This window comes from Taudactylus pleione, unplaced genomic scaffold (assembly GCF_031769625.1).
Source record: "Taudactylus pleione unplaced genomic scaffold, aTauple2 ptg000336l, whole genome shotgun sequence".
In the NCBI taxonomy this organism is placed as follows: Eukaryota; Metazoa; Chordata; class Amphibia; order Anura; family Myobatrachidae; genus Taudactylus; species Taudactylus pleione.
Genome location: NW_028284737.1, coordinates 5745922 through 5767332, shown reverse-complemented (window position 1 = coordinate 5767332; position 21411 = coordinate 5745922). Strand labels below are relative to the sequence as shown.

General features: G+C 45.4%; 1 protein-coding gene across 1 annotated transcript in view; it reads right to left on the bottom strand.

The window, feature by feature from the left end:
* THBS4 (thrombospondin 4) overlaps positions 1-21411 on the bottom strand; it is a 99738-nt gene that overhangs the window by 1205 nt on the left and 77122 nt on the right. Inside the window, exons 16-20 of the mRNA XM_088443928.1 lie at positions 19272-19465; positions 18545-18723; positions 15104-15152; positions 12744-12940; positions 5283-5455 (exon numbers count right to left, since the gene is read on the bottom strand). Coding sequence (XP_088300054.1) covers positions 5283-5455; positions 12744-12940; positions 15104-15152; positions 18545-18723; positions 19272-19465 — 792 coding nt within the window. The remainder of the gene's footprint in view (positions 1-5282; positions 5456-12743; positions 12941-15103; positions 15153-18544; positions 18724-19271; positions 19466-21411) is intronic.

The following is a 21411-nucleotide window of genomic DNA, read 5'->3' as shown; positions in this document are numbered from 1 at the left end:
GAAGTACCGTTTGGGGGTGGTGATGGGGGTGGTCGGGAAATGCAGGCGTGCCAGTGCGTTAGAATGCTGTTGCAGGGGCGTGCATAAATTATCCACTGCAATGCCTTACGCAGCCTGAGGCCTGATATCGTGTGATGAAGTTAGCAATTTCTGAGTAAGATCAGAGCTTTTGCAAGTGTGCATGAGGCTGCGATGGTACTCGATTGTACCGATGGTTTCGCAGTCTTGCTAAACATTACGGATGTGTGTAAGGTAAAGTGGTCGTCCTTATGTTATGCTGCGGCGGCATAGCGACCACAATAGATTAGCATACTATTACAGTTGAATTGCGTGCGTAATCGCTATTGCATTCGCAATTGCGATCAGTAGTGAATTAGGCCCACAGACCATTACTAGGGATGTGCGCCGGACCATTTTTGCCGGATTTGGATTTGGTTCTAATTCGTCATCCGGCTTTGGATTTGGATTTGCCAAACTGCGGTGACTGGCTTTGGATTTGGATTTGGATTTTTTTACAAAAATTTACAAAAAAAACTAATCACATAAATTGGTCTTTTTTTTCTTCCTAGAGTATTATTAACCTCAATAACATTCATTTCCAGTCAATTTAGACCATATCACAGCTTATAATATTGTTTTCAACATTATTGGCCAAAGGTTGCAGTGAGCTGACTGGTTACTAAGCGACAAAGCAGCGGCACAACGACACAGACACCACAGTATAAAGCACATCTATGACACATTGCCACACAGCAGTGGTAGAAATGAAAAGTAGTGCACCCACCCAGTGGGGTACGGCCAGCAGAGTCACAGTACTTGTTTACAAAGTGGGCTACGGCCCTAGGAGCCACAGTGCACAATCTTATTCGCATTACACCGCACATAGGGCCTGATTCACATTGCACCATAAAGTAGTGTCTCTTATTTATGTTACGACACACAGTAGTGCCCCTTTTACACAATGCCCACAGTAGTGACCCTTTTACACAATGCCCACAGTAGCGGTGTCCCTTACACAATGTCCCCCAGCAGTGGTGCCCCCTATGCAGTCCCCTTAGTAGTAGGGTCCACTATGCAGTGCCCCCAGTAGAATGCCCCCCAGTAGTATGCCCCCCATTAGCAGGCCCCCCCAGTAGTATGCCCCCCATTAGCAGGCCACCCAGTAGTATGCCCCCCATTAGCAGGCCCCCCCAGTAGTATGCCCCCCATTAGCATGCCACCCAGTAGTATGCCCCCCCAGTAGTATGGCCCCCCCAGTAGTAGGCTGCCCCAGTAGCAGGCCCCCCCAGTAGTAGCCCCCCCTGTAGTATGGCCCCCCCTGTAGTAGGCTGCCCCAGTAGCAGCCCCCCCCAGTAGTAGTAAGCCCCCCCAGTAGTATGGCCCCCCCCAGTAGCAGGCCCCTCAGTAGTATGGCCCCCCCAGTAGCAGACCCCCCCAGTAGCAGGTCCCTCTGTAGTATGGCCCCCCCAGTAGTATAGCCCCCCCCCCAGTAGCAGACCCCCCCAGTAGTGCAGACCCCCCCAGTAGTATGGCCCCCCCGCACCCCCAGTAGCAGACCCCCCCCCAGTAGCGCCCCTGGCCCTTGCACAAATAAAAAAATAAAAACGTACCTGTATCCCCGCTCCCGCGCCGTCTGCTCTGTCACACGCTGAGGAGGGAGCCGGAAGACGGAGCTCATGTGTGAGCTCCAGCCGGCTCCCTCCGTGCAGCAGCCAATGAGAGTCTGTGTGACTCTCATTGGCTGCTGTAACAAACACACAGCTGCCGCTGGCGGCTGTGTGTCTGTGTCTGTGTAGGGCAGAGCGCTATCACTGCGCTCTGCCCTACACGCGAGGAGACCTGATGTCGGATTCTCTAGTGAGAATCCGACATCAGGCGGCCGCCGTTCGGCCCCGAACGGGGATCCGAGTCAGGCGGTGAACACCCGAACAGGGTTCGGGTGGACTCGGATCCCCAATGTTCGGAGCGGTTCGGATTCCACAGAATCCGAACCGCTCATCTCTAACCATTACCATTTAAAAAAAAAAAAATAGCACTACCCTAAATGATAATGAAGAACAAACACTGGGCCTGATTCAGTAGTGTGCGCAACAGTCGTCGCACGCAGTGAGTACTCAATCTGCGTAAGCAATCGCAGTGGATAATTTATGCACGCCCATGAAACGGACATGTACGCCTGTGTTTTTCTGACCACTCCCCCATCACCAGTGACAGTCTGTCACTCACTTTGCGATGGATTCCTGTGTGTGTCCGTAATCGCAATACGATCGCTGCGCACGCGCAGTGCAGCTTGTACACATGTGCGATAGCAAACTATTGCTCGACTGCGTCTGTAATCGCTATTGCATACGCAACCGAATCAGGCCCATTACACATTATTATCAAATAGATAAGGGGTCAGTGCACAATGAGCCCCAGTATAATCCCATCTGAGAAGAAACACCTGTCAGGTTCCTATAATACTATAGAATTGGACTGTGAGCAGGTGAGAAGAACCTCTGCCTCATCCAAGCAGGGCACACTTTGTGAGATTCAAATGGCTTGGCTGGACTTGGAGGGTAAGACACCACCCGTTAGACCATACAACAGTGATTCCCAACCTCGGTCCTCAAGGCACACTAACAGTCCTGGTTTTATTGATATCCAGGCTTCAGCACAGGTGGTTTAATCAAAATAACTGAGGTACTAATTAAGTCACCTGTGCTCAAGTAGGCTATCCTTAAAACATGGACTGTTAGTGTGCCTTGAGGACCATGGTTGGGAACCCCTGCCAAACAGTATGGTACACACCAGATTCTCAACCACAGCTATGAGGTGAGGAGACCGCACAGCTGGCCTCCTGAGCTATCTCATTAGAGAGGATGAGTTGGTGCTGTGTAGTCACATAGGGTTACCAGATGTCTAGGAAAACTTTGCTCCAGACCTTAACCTGGCTCTAGCTGCCATTGTCAGTGGTCAGATACATAATGATCCTGCTGATCGGTCACTGAGAAAAGTTCAAGAAAATATTGTAGATGCAACTGGGACATTATTGTTTGTGCTGGACAAGACTAAAGGCCCCATACATCAGCAATTGATTGCAGCAATCGTGCAATTTTCAATCGATTGTGTATAAAAATCTTTCCCATTTTCAATCGATTGTGGCAATTCTGCAATCTCTAAATTTACCCACCTTATAAGTATCAGGAGAGCTACGCTCATTGTAGGCCAAACCTTACTATATATCCCTAACACTTCTGTCTCAGCAGCTTTGCAGTGCAGCAATGCAGAACTGGCCCCTAAGGGTGGCAATATACTGTGAGATAAAAGTCACCACAGACAGACCAATTATCTGACATTGCAATACATGGTCTAATAACTGGTCTGTATGTCTGGTGGATAGTATATCCAATCACATATTATGGGATTTGATGGGCATGCAGGAAGATTGTGCATGCCTAACAGACCAATAATTGGTGCTGGGTCACCGCCATACACTGTGCAATTATTGGCCAGATCAGCCAGTAATTGCACTGTGTGTGGCCACTGTAAATCTCTGTACTTTTCGAATTGGTAAATTAGGATTTGTTCAGGCCTAATAAAATCCACTAGTTATTTTTGACCTCAAGAAGTGTCAATATCCAGTCAGGCCCTTTCAACATGTGGTTTAGATTCCCAAAGTAGGGGACCTCATGTGATATTACCAAAAACACCAAGTGTATTACTTTCCTCCCTTCATTCACGAGTACTCTACCTCCGTGGAAGCAGATTATCCCAGACAACGACAAGTATCATTTAAGCAGGGTTAAACGTCACACTGAAATGGTTTCATCAACAGATTTAAGGAATTGCAGTCCCAGCTGGATGGGGTCCTAACCTTAGATCTGCACTCCTAGGGCTGAACCAGTCACTTTTAGACCAGTCCTCAAATCACTATTTAAAGCTAAACGGTGTAAAATGGAAAGTTTGCCAGATATCCCTTACTTAGTCCACATAAGGTGTTATTGCATGGAGGTAGATTTCCGTTTTATACCCATTCACCTATATTCATCTTTTTCAGTGGGCTGTGATGGTGTCTCACCTGATTACTGCCCACTTAATGTTCTTAAGTTCTTATAATGCATAATGTCTCCTGAGAACAGGGTCCAGACCAGGGATAAAAAAAAATCTCTCCCATCTCACAAGTCTGGATTTCAATGTTAATGGGCCAAGGTCAGATTTACCCGTCACATTTTCCTACATTTCTGGGGTTTGCTTTATATTCTAATTCATTTTCTCTAGTTGTGCCTTCATAAAAATGGACAAAGGTGCAGTACTTTGTACAGCAGACCCTCCAAAAGGACAGGATGTTCCTTAAGTGTCTGGCAAGAACCATAGACAAAATTATTGCAAGGTTTACGGCCTGTGCCACTACTATCCAATCTCATAGGGTGCTTGATTTGTGTCTGACGAGACAGCATTTCACTGGTACCACAGGTAAGATGGAAACTGCCAATAGTGCAGACTTCTTGGTCTACTACACATCTCTCTCTAGATCCCCCTCCTTATATATGAGCATTATAACAGATGCAGCTCTAGTGAGCAAGGAAGCTTTCTTTTAAAGGAAAGCAGTAAGAGGCATATAGACAGCAAATCAATCAGCCATATCTGTTAGCGCTAAGGCAACAACATTGACAACAAAGGTCTTAGGGCCTGATTCAGCAAGGACCCCAATTGCAAAGCTGCACACAGACTATAGATATATGATGTATGCACGCAGGCTATAGATATATGATGTATGCACGCAGGCTATAGATATATGATGTATGCACACAGGTAGCTTTGCTCCAGACCTTAACCTGCTGCATTACGGATCCGAGCTGCGTTGTCCAACGCAGCATCGGATACTCTGCGGACCATCGGCCGACTGAGATCCTGGCCTCTTCCCTCCCCCCCCAACGGCTGCAACGTGCCTCCGTTTCGGGAAACGGAGGCTATCGCCGCCCCCTCCCCGCCCACAAATGCCAGCAGACTGTCAATCCCTGGCAGTCTGCGTGTGGGTTTGCAGACCCGTTCTGCACATGCGCAGAACAGGTCATGCGCCTGCGCAGATTCTCGATCATCGGGAATCTGCGTTCAGCAGTGCACTTGCGTGCACTGCTGAATTAGGCCATTAGTTACTAAACAGGTGGCCTGAGCAACTTCTCCATTGTATCACTCTCTAAGCTTTAATAAATCTCCCTGGGTGACCATGAGCTCCAGGAATACCTGTACACAAAATAACCTTATAGGCAAAATCATATATTCTTGTAAATATAGCTTACCTAATATATCCAACCTGAGGTCTGTGCTGCAGGAACCAGCGGTAGGACACCTTGTCTTTCCAGCCAACGTTTCTGGGATCCTTCCACAGCAGCCGCACTTGGTCGTTGGTGTCCCCAGTGTGCCAGAGTGAGTTTCTAAGATGTTCTCCAGGTCCTGTCTTTGACTTGACGGCCTAGATAGGCAGAAATAGTAGAAGTAATTACATTATAGCCAGCAGGGCTTCTCTTTTCACATCTCCCCAGCAGTCACACAGATTATCATATCATACAGTAAGTAATTCACTGTTCACTGCACCAAGCACCTAAATTAGTGTATCTGTAGCATACGGTCTAATTCACAAGGAGATAAGTCTATGATCACATTGATAGAGCACTGATCGCCTAGAAGAACTAATATGGGCCATACACCAAACTGGTGAGTATCTTAGTTTAGGGGAAATTAAAAGACAGTGGGGTCTATTTACTAAGCAGTGTTAGGAGACAGAGTGAAAAGTGATAAGAAAGTGATAAGGTGCCAGCCAATCAGCTCCCAACTGTCATTTTGCAAACACAGCCTGTGAGATGACAGTTGGGAGCTGATTGGCTGGCACCTTATCACTTTCTTATCACTTTTCACTCTGTCTCCTAACACTGCTTAGTAAATAGACCCCTAAAGCAGGAAGGCGCTGGCAGGACCTGAGTCAGAGATGTACAGTATGCAGTGCTGATATTTTGCAGCTGAGTGATTATCTGTAATCAGCGCACATGTGAAGGTATATTACCATAGCCGCTTGCAGAGACAATTTCCCCGCAGGGTGAATTACAGTCAGGGAACATTTGGGGGAGGTAATGGGGAGTAGCAGCATAAGCGCAGGCATGTTGAAACTGTTTTTGGGGTATGTCACAGACTGTGACTGCGATCCCATACACATAAAACATGGCTCCGACATCTCAGTTCCCGCGTCCATTCTGCCCGACCATAGGGTTACTCAGAATGTCGATCATTGAAGGATCTTCCACTAATGCTGCATCTTTGTACGCAGTTACTTGCATTTCCGATGCTGCCGGTGGGCATTTCAATACAAATCCAGGCATCTGCGGCATTTGCATATTTTCACACAGCGGCTGTGAACGGGATCGCAGTTGCGGTAGCATTAGCGTCCATCTCTGAATCAGGCCCATAGTGTGGTACTTTGAACCATTCAAAGCTTGTGCAAAAGAAAGTAACGTGTGTACCTTGAAATTAATAAATAAAGCTTATCTGTTGTCTTTGACACTGTAAATGTTCTCCTTCACTGTCACTCAGAAGATGAACCAGATGATAAATGGACCTTGTATGAATTTGATATATCTGAAAACAAACCAGAGCTCCCTGATCTCAGCCCACAGCAAGAGTGAGACAGAGACAAAGCTGTCTCCATCTCAGAAAAAAATTGATCCATCGGGAGGGATTTGAAGGTGCTCAGTAACACCCCCCTGCGTGCGCCACTGTGGTGCATACTTGGAAAAACCGCCTAACACAGGTGTCAGAGGCTACTACATGCCATGGAGCGGGTTACCGTGGAGAATTTCATTACATCTCCAGCAGCACGCCTGCTCCGTGGCTGAATGGCATCACCATACTTTAGTATGGTGAGTGTGATTTATTAAAGGACGAAAAGCTCTGCTTTCCTCTTCTCCTGTGTGCTCAGATTCACCATCTCAGGATAGTGTAATCTGAACTGCAGTGCGAAACGGGCAGGGAAGTTTCTTACCTCCCTGTCTTCTGCCTGGCATCCAGTGCTGGTTCCGTCCCCTTAATGTCCCAGCAGCCACTGCAGCCTTCCCTGAGCTCAGCCATTGGCACATGCACAGGAAGGACCTGCCTTTGCCTCCCGGCTACTCACCCAGGAGCAGCCGAAGACAGGACCACCGCAGCCCTGGATACCGGATCGCATCGCCGGAAAGGTAAGTATACATGAATTGCTGCTTAACAAAGCTATATATAGCGTTGAACCAATTAAATATATAGTGAAAAGCAAAGGTGGCCATACACGGTGAGATTCAAAGGTTGATCAGATCAGTTGTACGATTTCCCTTGAAATTTCTTCCCTTCAGATACAGGACGATTTGTATTTAAAATGCAACTATTTCACATAAGACCATACGATTTGATCAATCACATAATGTGTGTCACTTCCTACACGATCAGTTGAGATCTCTCTGCAAAACCATCTGATCTGCGTTCCAACTAGACGACGGCGGGGACGTGCATCAGGGTCGCAGAAGACTCAAAATGCAACTATTTTTAAATGATTGGTCTGTCCCACCTGTAGAAACTGCCCAAATCGTGTGATCAATTGTCCCGTGTATGGCCAGCATTACAATTCAGTTTTAATTTTCTTTATTAATAGACTATAGTTTTTAAAAAAGCAAGTTTCAACTAATTTTTGGCTTTCGATATGCCTTGATCTTGTTCTCAGCTTTGAATAGATGTCACTTTTATGTAAATGTTAATGTTTTGCAACACTATCAGGGGTATTCAATATGGGAGCGAAAACACAGTTTTTGCGTTAATATCGCACTTATGACGTCATTATCGCAGGTTTTAGTTTTACACCATATTCAATTTCAAAGACTTTTCGCAGGTTCGAAAAGTCTTTGATAAAAAACGGTGATAACTTTTCACCATTGAATAGGTGTCGAAAAAAAGTGCAGAATTGGGGTTTAGGGGTGCAGGCTTAAAAAAAATAGCCTGCACCCCTGGGAATGACATTTAAAAAAGAAGTGTGTCAAAAAAAGTTTTTTAAAAAAATAGGGACACCCCAAAAAATGAATTAAAAAATTGGGGTGAACAAAAAAAATGGGAAAAAATTGTTTAACAATAGGGAAATAGGTTCAGGGCTATTCTGCAAGTATGCGGCAGGTGTTTTCTAGAATAGATTTATAGCGGCAGGTGCACAATTGCAGAAGTTTTAAAAAATTACTTTAGGGACTTAAAAATATGCTAGTACCCATTTTCATGTACCCCAAATTTGATGGGACCACTTAAAAAAACGAAAAAAATTACCTACGTGCTCTTCTGCATCACTTCTTCAATGTCGGGAAAAAACACCTGCTGCGGCTATTTAAATCCCCGACTTTCATTTAAAGGCTAAAACGGGGGTACCCATAGTGATCCCCCATGTTTTTACAACTTTAGGGGGGTCCTACAATTTTTTTAAGGAAAAATTCTTCACTTTACGCAAATCCAAATTCGCAGGCTCCCGTTTTCGTTAATTTCATATTGAATACGGGGATAAGCAGGCGCGCGCCCGATACTTTAACGCAGGTAAAATCTCCGATATGAAACGTAAACTTCGACAGCGAAGTTTACGTTTCATATTGAATTCCCCTCTAAAAGTACAAAAGTAGGAAAAAGCTCTTTTTCTATTGCAATTGAAATACACTTTGACAAAATTGACCATTTTACATATAGAACGTATTTTCTTATCTTTTAAACAAATATGAAATTACACAAAATATACAGATAATGGTATTATGCAAGTCGGACCTATCCACCTACATATACAGCCAGGAAACTTATACACAGTGCTATGGGAGATCACCCTGTTACACTGAGCTTCTAGATAGAATCTGACTTCAATCTTCCTATAACAAAGGGAGATTTTCCAAATGTGATAGTCATGCATCTGGAATGATGGTCTCCCTGTACAAATGTTCTATCCGCTGAGCAAATGATATGGAAGCTGTCCAATAACTGACCTCACCTATTCCCCAGTGTAAATATACAGATGGAGCCAAGAAATATCCAAGCAGTCATATCATATAAAGCTGTCTGTTTAACCCTGCAGGGGGTAGGGGTAGAGGGAGGGGGGGCAGTCAGGGGGTTAATAATAATAATAAGAATTTTATTTATATAGCGCTTTTCTCCTAAAGGGCTCAAAACAAAACCTAAACCACAAATAGCTGAGTTATGTTGTCTGTTATGTTCTCTATTAAGCCTAAAATAAAATGTGCACAACATAGAAAGGCTGCTAATAAAATAGATAAGCGTCTGTAGCTTACTAGAATTGGAGATATTATAAGATAAGGTTTTGCTTCTATAGACAGCAGACGTCCTGTCAGTAAGTGTATTGGAGGAATGCAGAGAGCCTGACTGTGGGGCCTATTTATTTAGTATTTCTGCCACCAAAATCATGTGGAAGTAACAGTTTCTGTATATGTATACTGCCTATATAGTACCTATGTCTCACTCAGGGGATATCGCATAATGGCAGCATTGTAGCAAACTGCCATTGTCTGTGCTATTTATCAATCTCCATAAAACTCCATCAGTATTAGCATGTACTGTCCAGTGGAAAAAACTGTCAGAGAGTGAAAAGGGATCTCACCAGACAAGCAGCCCCATCTGGCTCTATTACTGCACATGCACCAAGTAAGGTTGCGCACAGGGGTGTAATTAGATCTGTGTGGGTCCCATAGCGTAAATTTAAACCCTCCTCATCCAGCTGCTAGAAAGTCACCTCTCTCCACAGCGTTCCCCCGGAGTTAGAGATGGCTAGTGAGTGAGTGTCTCAACACGATGACTCGAATCATTCAGATGTTCAAATGATTCGAGTCACTCAATGATTGGTGTGTCGAGACACCCACCTCTCTAGTCAGTGGCAGCTCCACCCCCTACATTGCTGATCCGACCTGATTATACTTCTGCAGTGAGTCAGTGCAGAAGTACAGTATGATCAGGTTGGATCAGCAGTGTAGGGGATGGAATGTCAGCGATTCCAAATAGGCAGGGCCCCCCAGCCCCCATTATACAGAGCCTCACAGCCCATGGTTGTTACTCACTCCCAAAAGGCCAGGCATGGTGCAGCGTGATTATGTGTAGGGGGGGAGGTAGGCCCTGGGAGGACCGGCTGGGCCCCATAGCAGCCGCACATTCCCCTGCAGCCACGATAGCTACGCCTCTGGTTGCACCTGCTCTGGAAAATTGCTTGGGTTAGCAATAAAAGTACAGGGTTTTGCATTTACCAGTACAGCTGCACTAATATTTTAATGAGTAAATCCATATGCATTGCAAATGTGAACACAATGCCATGTGGGATAGGACAAAGGCATGTTATCTTCACATTCTTTGGGGTTACTTTCTAAAACTGTCATGCAATACATACTATGGGGCTGATTCAACTCAGCACAATAAGTGGAACTTTTACAAATAATAATAATAATTTTATTTATATAGTGATTTTCTTCAGTACTCAATGCGCTTTACAGAAACCATGCACATAATACAGAGGTTTAGATTTGCAGAAAATTCAGGAACCATGAACATAATACAGAGGAGAGGCAGCCAGTTTGGGTCACCAGTTCCAGAGGTTATTCACTGTGCTCACAAAGGTACCTGATGAGGCAGCCATCTTGGGTGCACTACACAGGTTACATTGTGCAACATAAGCAATACATAGAAATAAGACATATAAAGGTGCGTACACACTGGGCGATTAAAGTGGACGACTGAACGATAACGATATCGTTATCGTTCAGTCGTCCACTTTATCGTCCATGTTTAACACAAAAAAGATGAACGATGACGACGACGCGCGTTCCCGCGGGTCGTTCGTCATCCTCGTTCATCGGGCTGACATGCAGGCCAACCTGACGACCTCGTCAGGTTGCTGCATGTCAGGGAATGGGTGAGAGAGCCCGGCGCTGAACGATATCGCTAATGATATCGTTCAGCGGCTGTGCTCAATGTCATGAACGACATTGAGCACAGCCTGCCGGGGACACACTAGACGATATCGCTCAGGGAGCATATCGTCTAGTGTGTATGCACCTTTAGGGTAAAAATTAAAAGTGACTAACAAGATGCCCAATGAATACAAAACTCCAAGTGTTGTTCATCCTGCCCATGAAAGTACCAGGCGAGGCAGCCATCTTGGGTGCACTACATAGGTTACAGTGGGCAGAATGAACAATTAGTAAAAGTGTTATATACCGAGAGGAATTACATAAAAATAGGAAGAAAGAAAAAACAAATAAAACAGGACAGCAACTATCATAGCTGTATCACAGGTCTGACACCCTGGATAATATACATTTGTGTTTCAATGAATTAGAAAGACAGAAAACAAATCTATTGGATTGTAAAGTAGAATTTTTAATGCTGTGGATGAAAATTTTCTTCTTTCTTATCTTGTATAAATCACTTCCATACACATAATTCATTGTGCTGTGTGAACTGAGGGCCTGATTCAGAGCCGCTCGCTCTGAATCAGGGCGTGTGTTGGTTTTTTTTTTTGGTTGCGACCTCTTGGCCGCTCGCATAGCTGTGGGTTACCACCCACAGCTTATGCGAGCGGCCATGATGATGGTCGCAATGGTCAAGACCATCGCGACCATCGGGCTTGCGACGAGACCCTTGCGGTAGGGTCTCGTTGCCGCAAGCCCCAGTGGACTTCCTGCACTATTAGAGCAGGAAGTCCACCTACTGACATCACTAGTGATGTCAGTAGGGCCGCCCGCAAACGGTGTTCCTGCAGGAACGCCCGTTTGCTCAGCCACCCCCCTTCCCTGCCTTCCAAACGGGGCAGCTGTCAATCAACATCGACAGCTGCCCCTTTTGGATGCGAACGCTGGAGCGAGTGCTTTTTGCGCTCGCTCCGGGGCTCGCGCGTGCGCACTGGGCCACCATCGACCCGCTTGTGAGCGGGTCTGAATCAGGCCCTGAGTGTGATCAGTCCCTGATAAACTGTTAAGGTGCCCATACACGGTGCGATAAAGCAGCCGATCCGACAGATTGGTTCGATTTGGCTGCTATATCGTACCGTGTATGGGCCCGATATCGGATAGTGCTCGCACCTGTGAGGTCGTACATCGCACCCCCAGATCTTACTGCAGGTTCAGTCGATCTGGGGATGCGATGTGCGATCCCATGCAGCGCTATGCTGGTGGGGGAGGGGGAAGCCGGCATATCGGGCGGTCGGCCACCTGATCGCACCGTGTGTGTGGACCACCCGATATGTCGGATGTCGGATCCCCAGTCAAGTCGCACGTTGAATATCGCGCCGTGTATGGCCAGCTTTAAGCTGATGGTCAACAGGATTCGGAGGGGCACCACACAATTGGCAGGCTGGAAATACATTGATGGCCTGATTCATTTCATGTTAGTGGGAGCCACGGAGCTTAATTAAAGAAGCTTGTTAGTTATCCAGCGATCCCGTGGAGGTGTTGAGGATACATGGGTGATGACGCTGCTCTGGCTGAGCTGTACTCTGTAGAACTACTGTTAAAAGTAATAGAATACAACTCAGACAGGGACCATTGATCACTATGAGGATTATAAAGGCCATGCATGGAGCCATTTTGGGCAATGCCGGCATCTATGAACTGTGACCCACACAAACAGACAATTGTGCACATATAGCTATCACAAAATGGCATTTGACCTCAGTTTTCCAGGTTAATAAAAAACCCTTACTGTTTATATAGTTGTAATAGTACCTTGAGCTGAATGCCGGGCTCCGCAACCGCTCTGAATGGGGTAGCCTGCCAGTAGGTCTGCTCTGTCTGCTTCCACATAACCACGTAGAAACTTGAGCTGTCCTGATAGCCAAAAATAAAACCAGCGTAATCATCATCCGTGACCGTGTTCACGTGGAATGTGCCTTCAAAATCAACGCCATTAAAAGCCGTATAGCCTGGGGAAAACAAACCGAAGCTATAAGTAACTAATGGACTCCCACTACAGCATGTGTTGCTAGAAGTATAATAGAGATAATTGTGCTCCTTATACTCTGTACATTAAATTAAAAAAGTCAACAACAAAAAAGATAATACAGAAATGTTATGAAAGCTGCTATTTTACTTATTTTTTTCTAATTATTATTGTTCTTTCTATCACTGTATCAGCTATGGATTGTCAGGAGCATGCTATATTACATAAACTTATATAATAAATAAATAATATCCTGTATATTTATAAAAATAAGAATATTTAAGGTCATTCTAGGTTTCTGTTATAACAGGTCACAGTCTACTAATTATATGGCCACAGCGCCACCTAGTGGACTCCTATTCTACATTAGGTTGGAATGCATTAGCATTCTATCATTTTCTACTCTGGCTGTACAGTAAAGCCTGAAACACACTATGTTGATCGCTCAGGAGATCAGATAAATGAGCGATTATCCGATCAGCGTACCCCGTACACACTGAGCTATTTCTAGCTCAGTATGCACTTATTTCAATGGATTAGGGGGACGGCACCTTAAATGATAAGATGGCCACACATCATCTATTGGGGCGATAACCAGCTCTGCCGACGTCAGGTGATCGGCAAAATCCAATATGTTGGACAATCTCGATTCACAGATTCTGACCCAAAAATTAGAGAGTCTGGATTTTTAACATGCTGTATGTATTCTGCCAATCCCCCTGGAAAACGGTGATCATTGAAGTCCGCTGATCAGCGGATCGGTTCAACACCGGGGAATCAGGCACTGGCCTGCTAGATGTATGGTCCGCATTAAACTGCTCGTAAGGTGTGACCTCCTGATCCAATCGTTTGCAGGCGCATTTTAAGCCATTTATCAGCTAACGCTCCTGCATAAACACCTATACAATTATTGGGCCGATCAGCCAATATTGGGTGATCGGCCCGATAAGTGCAGGGGTTAAAGTGGGCTGGAACGGGGCGGAACTGCATTCCGTCACTTCTAGTTGGAGATGGAACCAGTTCCACCTCCTCCGGCCCACCACAGCCCGTCGCCGCAGGGAGACACCATTTAACAGATGCCAGCTGAGGTTTTGTTAACTGCAGGTGCCCTGCTCCTTCCCCACAGTGCCAGTAGCAGCCGGAGGCTGGAGTTCACTCCTGAGCTTCGGCTTCTGGCTCCCACAGTTTCATACTTGTCAACTCTCCCTGATTGTCAGGGAGATTCCCTTAAATAATAGCAATCTCCCTGACTCCCTCAAAGTCTAGCACTCTCCCTGGTTGCACCTTACCCCCATTATGCAGCTGTTATATAATAAAAATAGAGAAATATACATAATTTCCCTGCATTGGTGATCCCTATGGCTACAGGCATTTTCTGAAAAGTATCAGTGTATTTTCATCAACAAATAGATCTTACTAACTGCACTGGGTCTCGTTTATATTTGGATCATACATGCCTACTCTCCCGGGAATCGCGGGAGGCTCCCGATTTTTCGGGTAACCCCCCGCGATCCCGGAAGAGTAGGCATATCTCCCGCATCCCGCCCACTTCCTAGTGAAGTGGGCAGGATGGGGAGATTTTACCTGAAATGATCGGGTCCGTCGGGAAGGGGCGGGGCTAAATTAGGCAAATTGCGACATTTGGCCCCGCCCCCTCCCCACGGACCCGCGAATCACAGGGGTTTTCTGTAAAGGGGGTGGGGCCTAATGCCGTCTATCGTCTGGCCCCGCCCCCCGAAGAGGAGAGCAGCAGGTCCCCTCCTGCTGCTCCCGGAAAGCTGCCCAGCAAAGTAGGTAAGTATGATTTGGATGCAAGTCAGTTTTATGACACGCCTCTCAGATGTAGCAGTACACGCCCACTTTACCGCTGCAGTTATAGGTGCTGCTTTCACAATCTCCCTAAAATGCTTCTTCCAAAGTAGGCAAGTATGTGCAATGTGCACTCTGGGAGAGACGTCATGACGTCTCTCCCATAGTTCCAAGGAGAAGCCTGTGTGATACACATTACACTGCACTATGGACCTGATTCAGACCCGCTCGCTAGGGGAGGGGGAATTCCCCAACTTCTCTAGACCAATTTTAGCACTGCATAAGTATACCTACCGGTAGTTTAAGGATTGAAAACAAGAGAATAAAGATAACATACCAACTGCAAGTCCTGGGTCGCTATTCATTGTCTGTACAATCTCCATGCCCTGAAAATAACCAAGGAAAATTTAGCAGGGCCAATTCATCAACACTAACGGGCCCTTTCTGTTCCACCTGCGAAAACACCAGTTTCTGTACGTTTTTAGAAATGGGCGCATTCATTTTTAGAGGCCCCTAATCATTTCCAGATAGCGATGGTTCGCAGTGCGCCGGTCTGCAAAGAGCAATCGCTTGGATCCCCCCCGTACCCTACGGCAGTGTGTATGTGTGAACTCAGTTCACACATATGAACTAACTAAGACTGCTGTGTAATGTTCCACCACGAGTAATTGTCAGCGGAAGTTGCTGTGTTAGGGACCGCGGGGACAGATGCTTTTTGACACCGCTGTGCCCGCATTGGAGCAATTCATGGTATCCGACACTGCAACTCGCAACGAGTTGGATACCAAACTATCGGGGCACTTTAGGGGCATATTGATGAACATGCCCCATAGTGTAATAGTGTTGTGTCACTATAATGCCCAGTGGTCATGATCTGTTTGTTTATGTAGTGTCTGACAGTCTGATAAGTAACACGTACAGCTATCCTTATGTGGTGCTCTGTGATAGGTGACAAGTGACGAGACGCAGAGCTTTGTTTTTTGACACTCAGTAAGTGCTGATCACACTTTGCCACCATTGCTGGCTATAGTGGCTGCGTTATTAACAGAAGCCGATTTCTCCACAGTCAGCCTCTTCATACATTTCGGAGAGCAATAATAATCCATTATTTTCATTTAAAACAGAGAAGAAAAAGGGGTTATATCACTGCTTCATACATTGGCCTTACAATGTGCAATCACTGCAGCCAGAGCCCTGCTCCTGTACTTAGAGACCATGATGACATGACATGGCAACACTGTAGTGTGGCTCTGACACTGGGCCTTTATACCAGTAATTGCTCTTCTTCAAAGAAGGTGAGGAGTCATTAATACCACTTTCAGACATACCACCCAAGAATTTCCCTGCTCAGACACAGTTTTTTTTTGCTTGAGACCCCCTTTCACACTACACTTGAGACCCGGGAAATACCAGGGTCGGATACGTTCACACTAAACCTGGGTCTGCCCTGGAATTTGGTGTAGATTTAAAGGGGATACCTTTTTTTTTGTTCACAGTAATGATATAATATAAAAATTTTCATTTTATGGAGTAAATACCACAAAGTTTGTTTATTCATAATGTTTTTTTCTTATTGAAAACCAATAAATGTTTACATTACAATATAAGAAAATGATGAATATAGCCTCTAGAAAGTTGTGGTCTATACAAAGACAAAATTTTCACATAAAAAAGTTAAGCAAAAAATAATACACACTTAAATTTGTTTACTCCCCAGTCATGTGGTCTGGGTGACTGCAGTTGATGTCATCAGCAGGTGCATGGAACAGCCAATGAGAAGGTTTTCTAAAAACCCAGGTCTAAAAACCTGGGTTGGATGCATCACCCTAGAGGCTACCTGGGTTGCACCCGGGAAAAACCCTGGTATAAAGCAGGGTCATGGACCCGGGACTTCGATCCGTGTCGTTTCTGTTCACACATAGCAAAAACCCGTTTTGATTCACATTCACGACCAAAAACCCAGGTTTTTGCTGTATGTCTGAAAGGGGTATAAGAGGTAACTGGCAGGTAATGTAATAGGGGCAGATGCTAGCAATGTGTGGTGACACTGGCTGCCAATGTGTGGTGATGGGGGACACCATCCGACATTCTGTGGTGATGGGGGCACAGCCCGGTAATATATGTGATGTATAACAAGCGGGTTAGGTATAATACCAAGTTATTTGTCAACATACACCGCCAGACTTCTAAAATATATGCACATCTCACTATGGGGTATATTTGCTAAGCAGTGTTAGGAGAAGTGAAAAGTGATAAGGTACCAGCCAATCAGCTCCCAACTGTAATTTTTCAAACACAGCCTGTGAAAGGACAGTTGGGAGCTGATTGGCTGGCACCTTATCACTTTTCACTTCTCCTAACACTGCTTAGTACATAGACCCCTAATAGTTTGATACAAGATCAGATGTGAGTGGTCTTGCCAAGTTGGATAGGTCATGGTGAAGTATCTTGTGGCAACAACAGTGTTCCACACGCGATGGGTGCAGAGTCACATGACACACAGCACAGACGGATGCAGAGTCACATGACACACAGCACAGACGAGTACAGAGTCACATGACACACAGCACAGACGAGTACAGAGTCACATGACACACAGCACAGACGAGTACAGAGTCACATGACACATAGCACAGACGGATGCAGAGTCACATGACACACAGCACAGACGAGTACAGAGTCACATGACACACAGCACAGACGAGTACAGAGTCACATGACACACAGCACAGACGGATGCAGAGTCACATGACACACAGCACAGACGAGTACAGAGTCACATGACACACAGCACAGACGAGTACAGAGTCACATGACACACAGCACAGACGGATGCAGAGTCACATGACACACAGCACAGACGGATGCAGAGTCACATTACACACAGCACAGACGAGTACAGAGTCACATGACTCACAGCACAGATGGATGCAGTCACATGACACACAGCACAGACGAGTGCAGAGTCACATGACACACAGCACAGACGAGTGCAGAGTCACATGACACACAGCACAGACGAGTGCAGAGTCACATGACACACAGCATAGATTGACGCTGTTGATAGTTACCTGAAACTGCCACCACTATGTGTGGATAAGTTGTTATCAGTTTTTAATATTGAAAACCATGGTATTCATTGAGACTCAGAGGTGGATGCAGACCCGGCTGCTTATTTTGGCGTTTGCCCATCGATTGGTTTATGCAAATGCCACTACAAAGTTCTTCCCTGGAGTACATCCGTAAGAACTGAGATGCCTGCTATTAGCGCCAGGAAGACGTTGTAATAACACCTGGTGCATATTTAGACGCCATTTGTTGCACCATCAAAACCAGTCCTATAGCAGGTGCAGATTCCCCATCTCAGTATGGCCTCCAGAGTGAACGATGTGTATGGAAACACTATAGCGACACACCTGCCAAATTCCCATAATACGCACATAAGATGGACCATACCCGTGCCTCTGAGTTGCCACCTCGCAGTCAGCACCCAGGAACACCCAGCACTTTTCCAAGACATTTCTGATAACGTGCGTCTCAGTCACAACTGCGCCTTTCTGCGTATACACTGTGTAACTCATGCGCTGTGGGAGTTATTAGGGATTTTCACACAACAAAATTGCTGAACTCCGTGAACACCGGCACCAGGTCCTTTATGTCAATAGTACATTCCCACATGGGCACCTTGGGCTAGAGCTAACATCCCACAAGAAGCTCGCTGGGTATCCAAAACATCTATGTTTCCCCCAAATGAATACTGAAAAATGTAATATCTCACCTGGTTCAATACAATCCAGTTGGGATCTATTTGGGCATCACCCTCAGGGTCCAGAACAACAGTCTGATAGGCTCTAAAGTCAGTCAGGGTGATCTCAGCATTTTCTGGGCAGACATCAATGCGGTCAATGACCTTGTCCTGGTCAAAGTCAGATTCACATATGTCTCCAACACCATCATCTGGGCACAGAAAACCAGAAGACTGCATCAGAGACGGAGACATGGACCCAGCACTAAGACTTCTTTCTTGTAATCTCGCAGTAATAATAACTGAACCTGTTAAACCTAAAAACACTGAGCTTGTACTAGCCAGCCCCCAGCAGTGCAGCCCAAGTACTGATGTGTAGCGACCTGATCTAGAGCACACATCTATTCTATAAATACATCACAAATCCAAATAGACATTCAATAAATATCATCCATGAACTATTAACATTGCCTGCCCCAATGGAAGAGCTTCTCATCAACAGTGTTACAACAACTACATTCAGGCATGTAGATGCATACATGAAGAAGAGCATAGTACAGGCTACAGGCCACCCGTGTGTCACTAGAATGAAATGAAAATCAAACATCAACAGTTTTTTACATGGTCTACTTAATAATTCACAAAGGACAAAACATTCAAGCTGTAATGGATCCCTCATTGATGATACAATAATAGTTTGCCACAAATGTTGTGTCCTCCGCAGCAGTTACAATTAGATGAAATTACAATGCTCTCGTACCATTGTCATCCTCCTGATCTGGGTTGGGTACTAGTCTGCAGTTGTCCGGTCCGGGAGGAATAAGGTCGGGAATTCCATCATTATCATCATCGTCGTCACACTCATCTCCCTGTCCGTCTCTGTCTGTGTCCAGCTGGGAGCTGTTAATGACTGTGGGGCAATTGTCTGTGCTGTCCTGGTGGCCATCTCCATCACTGTGTGAAGAGAAAGGCGTTCAGTGCACAGGCAATTACAGCATTAAGGGTATGATATTGCAGGGGCTGCAGCATGTATTACATACTATCTGGGATACGCGGTATTGCCCGGGTTAATGAAAGGACCTTGAAGTACATCTGTAGCCTTAATTTCTTACATTGTCTTATACACCTTTAACCCCATCCTGAAAAGGATCTCACTGTTTGCTAACCTGGTTTTGTCCCTTAAAAGGACCTAGCTATCCATTCATATGTTCTTGGAGGAAATTAGTAACTGTCAGTGCAGGTGCAGTGTGACAGTTGATCCTCTGACTCACTGCTTTTCCACTGTAGCTCTGCCTGCCCCCCACTGGTACATATCAGCCTGTGCCGGTTTAGGCACCGCAGGATATCCCGAGTGAACTTGCTTAAACCAAAATTTCAAATTAGAGATTCTACGGCCTACTTGACGAATTTGGTGGAGCTAGGTACAAAACTCTGGTCATGCATAAAGGACAAACAGGCAGACACACACACACTTACTTACTTTCTCGCTTATTATATAGATAATCGGGGTCGGCGTACAAAAACGTTTGTGTCTCCATAAGTGATTATTGATTTATACATTGGAGACATTGGGGGAGATGTACAGTGTCAAGCCTTTTAAAGATTGAACAAGTGGAGAAGTTGCCCATAGCAACTAATCAAAACAAATCTACATCACTGCCCATTTCTAAGCATCTCTTTTTTGATTGCCTTCAAATATCTATCTCATCCAAATTCTACACCTCTTTATCCTTTCCGACATCATCATTATGGGCTCTATTTACTACAATCCGCATTTGTGCAGATTGTAGTGTGATATTATCGATTGAATTCGCATTGCGAATTCAGGCAATATCACAGGGATTTACTACAAATCTTTAGCAGGGACGGAGCTTGAGAGAAAGCTCTGTCCCTGCGAATCCCCTCCGCACTCTAGTCACGATATTTTCTCAAACACCGTGACTAGTACCCCGCGCATGCGCCGACTGGCCACTGCTGCTACCCCCCCGGGCGCTAAGCCCCGCCCCCCACAATCGTGGATCCCCCACGACCCCCCCTCCCTTAATAGCACATACCTGCAGTCATCAGTGCTCCGGTGATGTCTTCCATGCCTCCGGTCAGCTGATATCCCATACTGCACTGGGACCCGATCACCTGATGACCGGGCTGCAGTGCAGCATGGGAGACCAGCTGACCAAAGGGGAGTCAGTCCCTACCACCGGTCACTGGAGTCAGGTAAGTGAATTTTTTTTTTACAATTTTTTTTTTGCAGTGTATCAGCTTGCGGTCTGTTTAGACCGCACAGCTGATCACTGGGAACGGCTCCGGGCTCTACTCTGCCTTTTAGAGCAGAGTAGGAGTCCGGTAACCAGGGGAGACCTGGATAACGCCACCTCCAGGTGGCTTTATTACCACAGGGCTTTCCCCGGTATTTTTTTACAATTTATTTTAGTAACTTTGGTCAGATCACATTTCCCATTACAATTATGGGAAATGCGATCTGATTACTAAAAAATTAAAATAAGTAATACTTAGGGATTGGAGTAGAATTTTATGAATTCTACTCCAATTGCCCTGTAATTACTATAGGTGATACTAAAATAATGTGAAAAAGGTGTGAAAACACCCTTTTTCACTTTATTTTAGTAAAAATAATGTTAATAAATAGAGCCCAAAGTCACTGAGATCCATTTAGGAATTAGTATGGACCCTTTAGCATGTAAATGTTTTGTTTATTGTAAGGTGTATTTTTCCATTAGTGTATTAGAGATATGGATTGACAACAGTTCTTGCTGGTTTGGGTCTAATAACAATACTGAACTCAGAAAGCTGAGACAATTGTTGCCTTTAATCAGTTTAGAGACTCATTTATATTTTGAGGGGACATCATGATTTCCTTACATGTGTTTTCAATGCTTTTG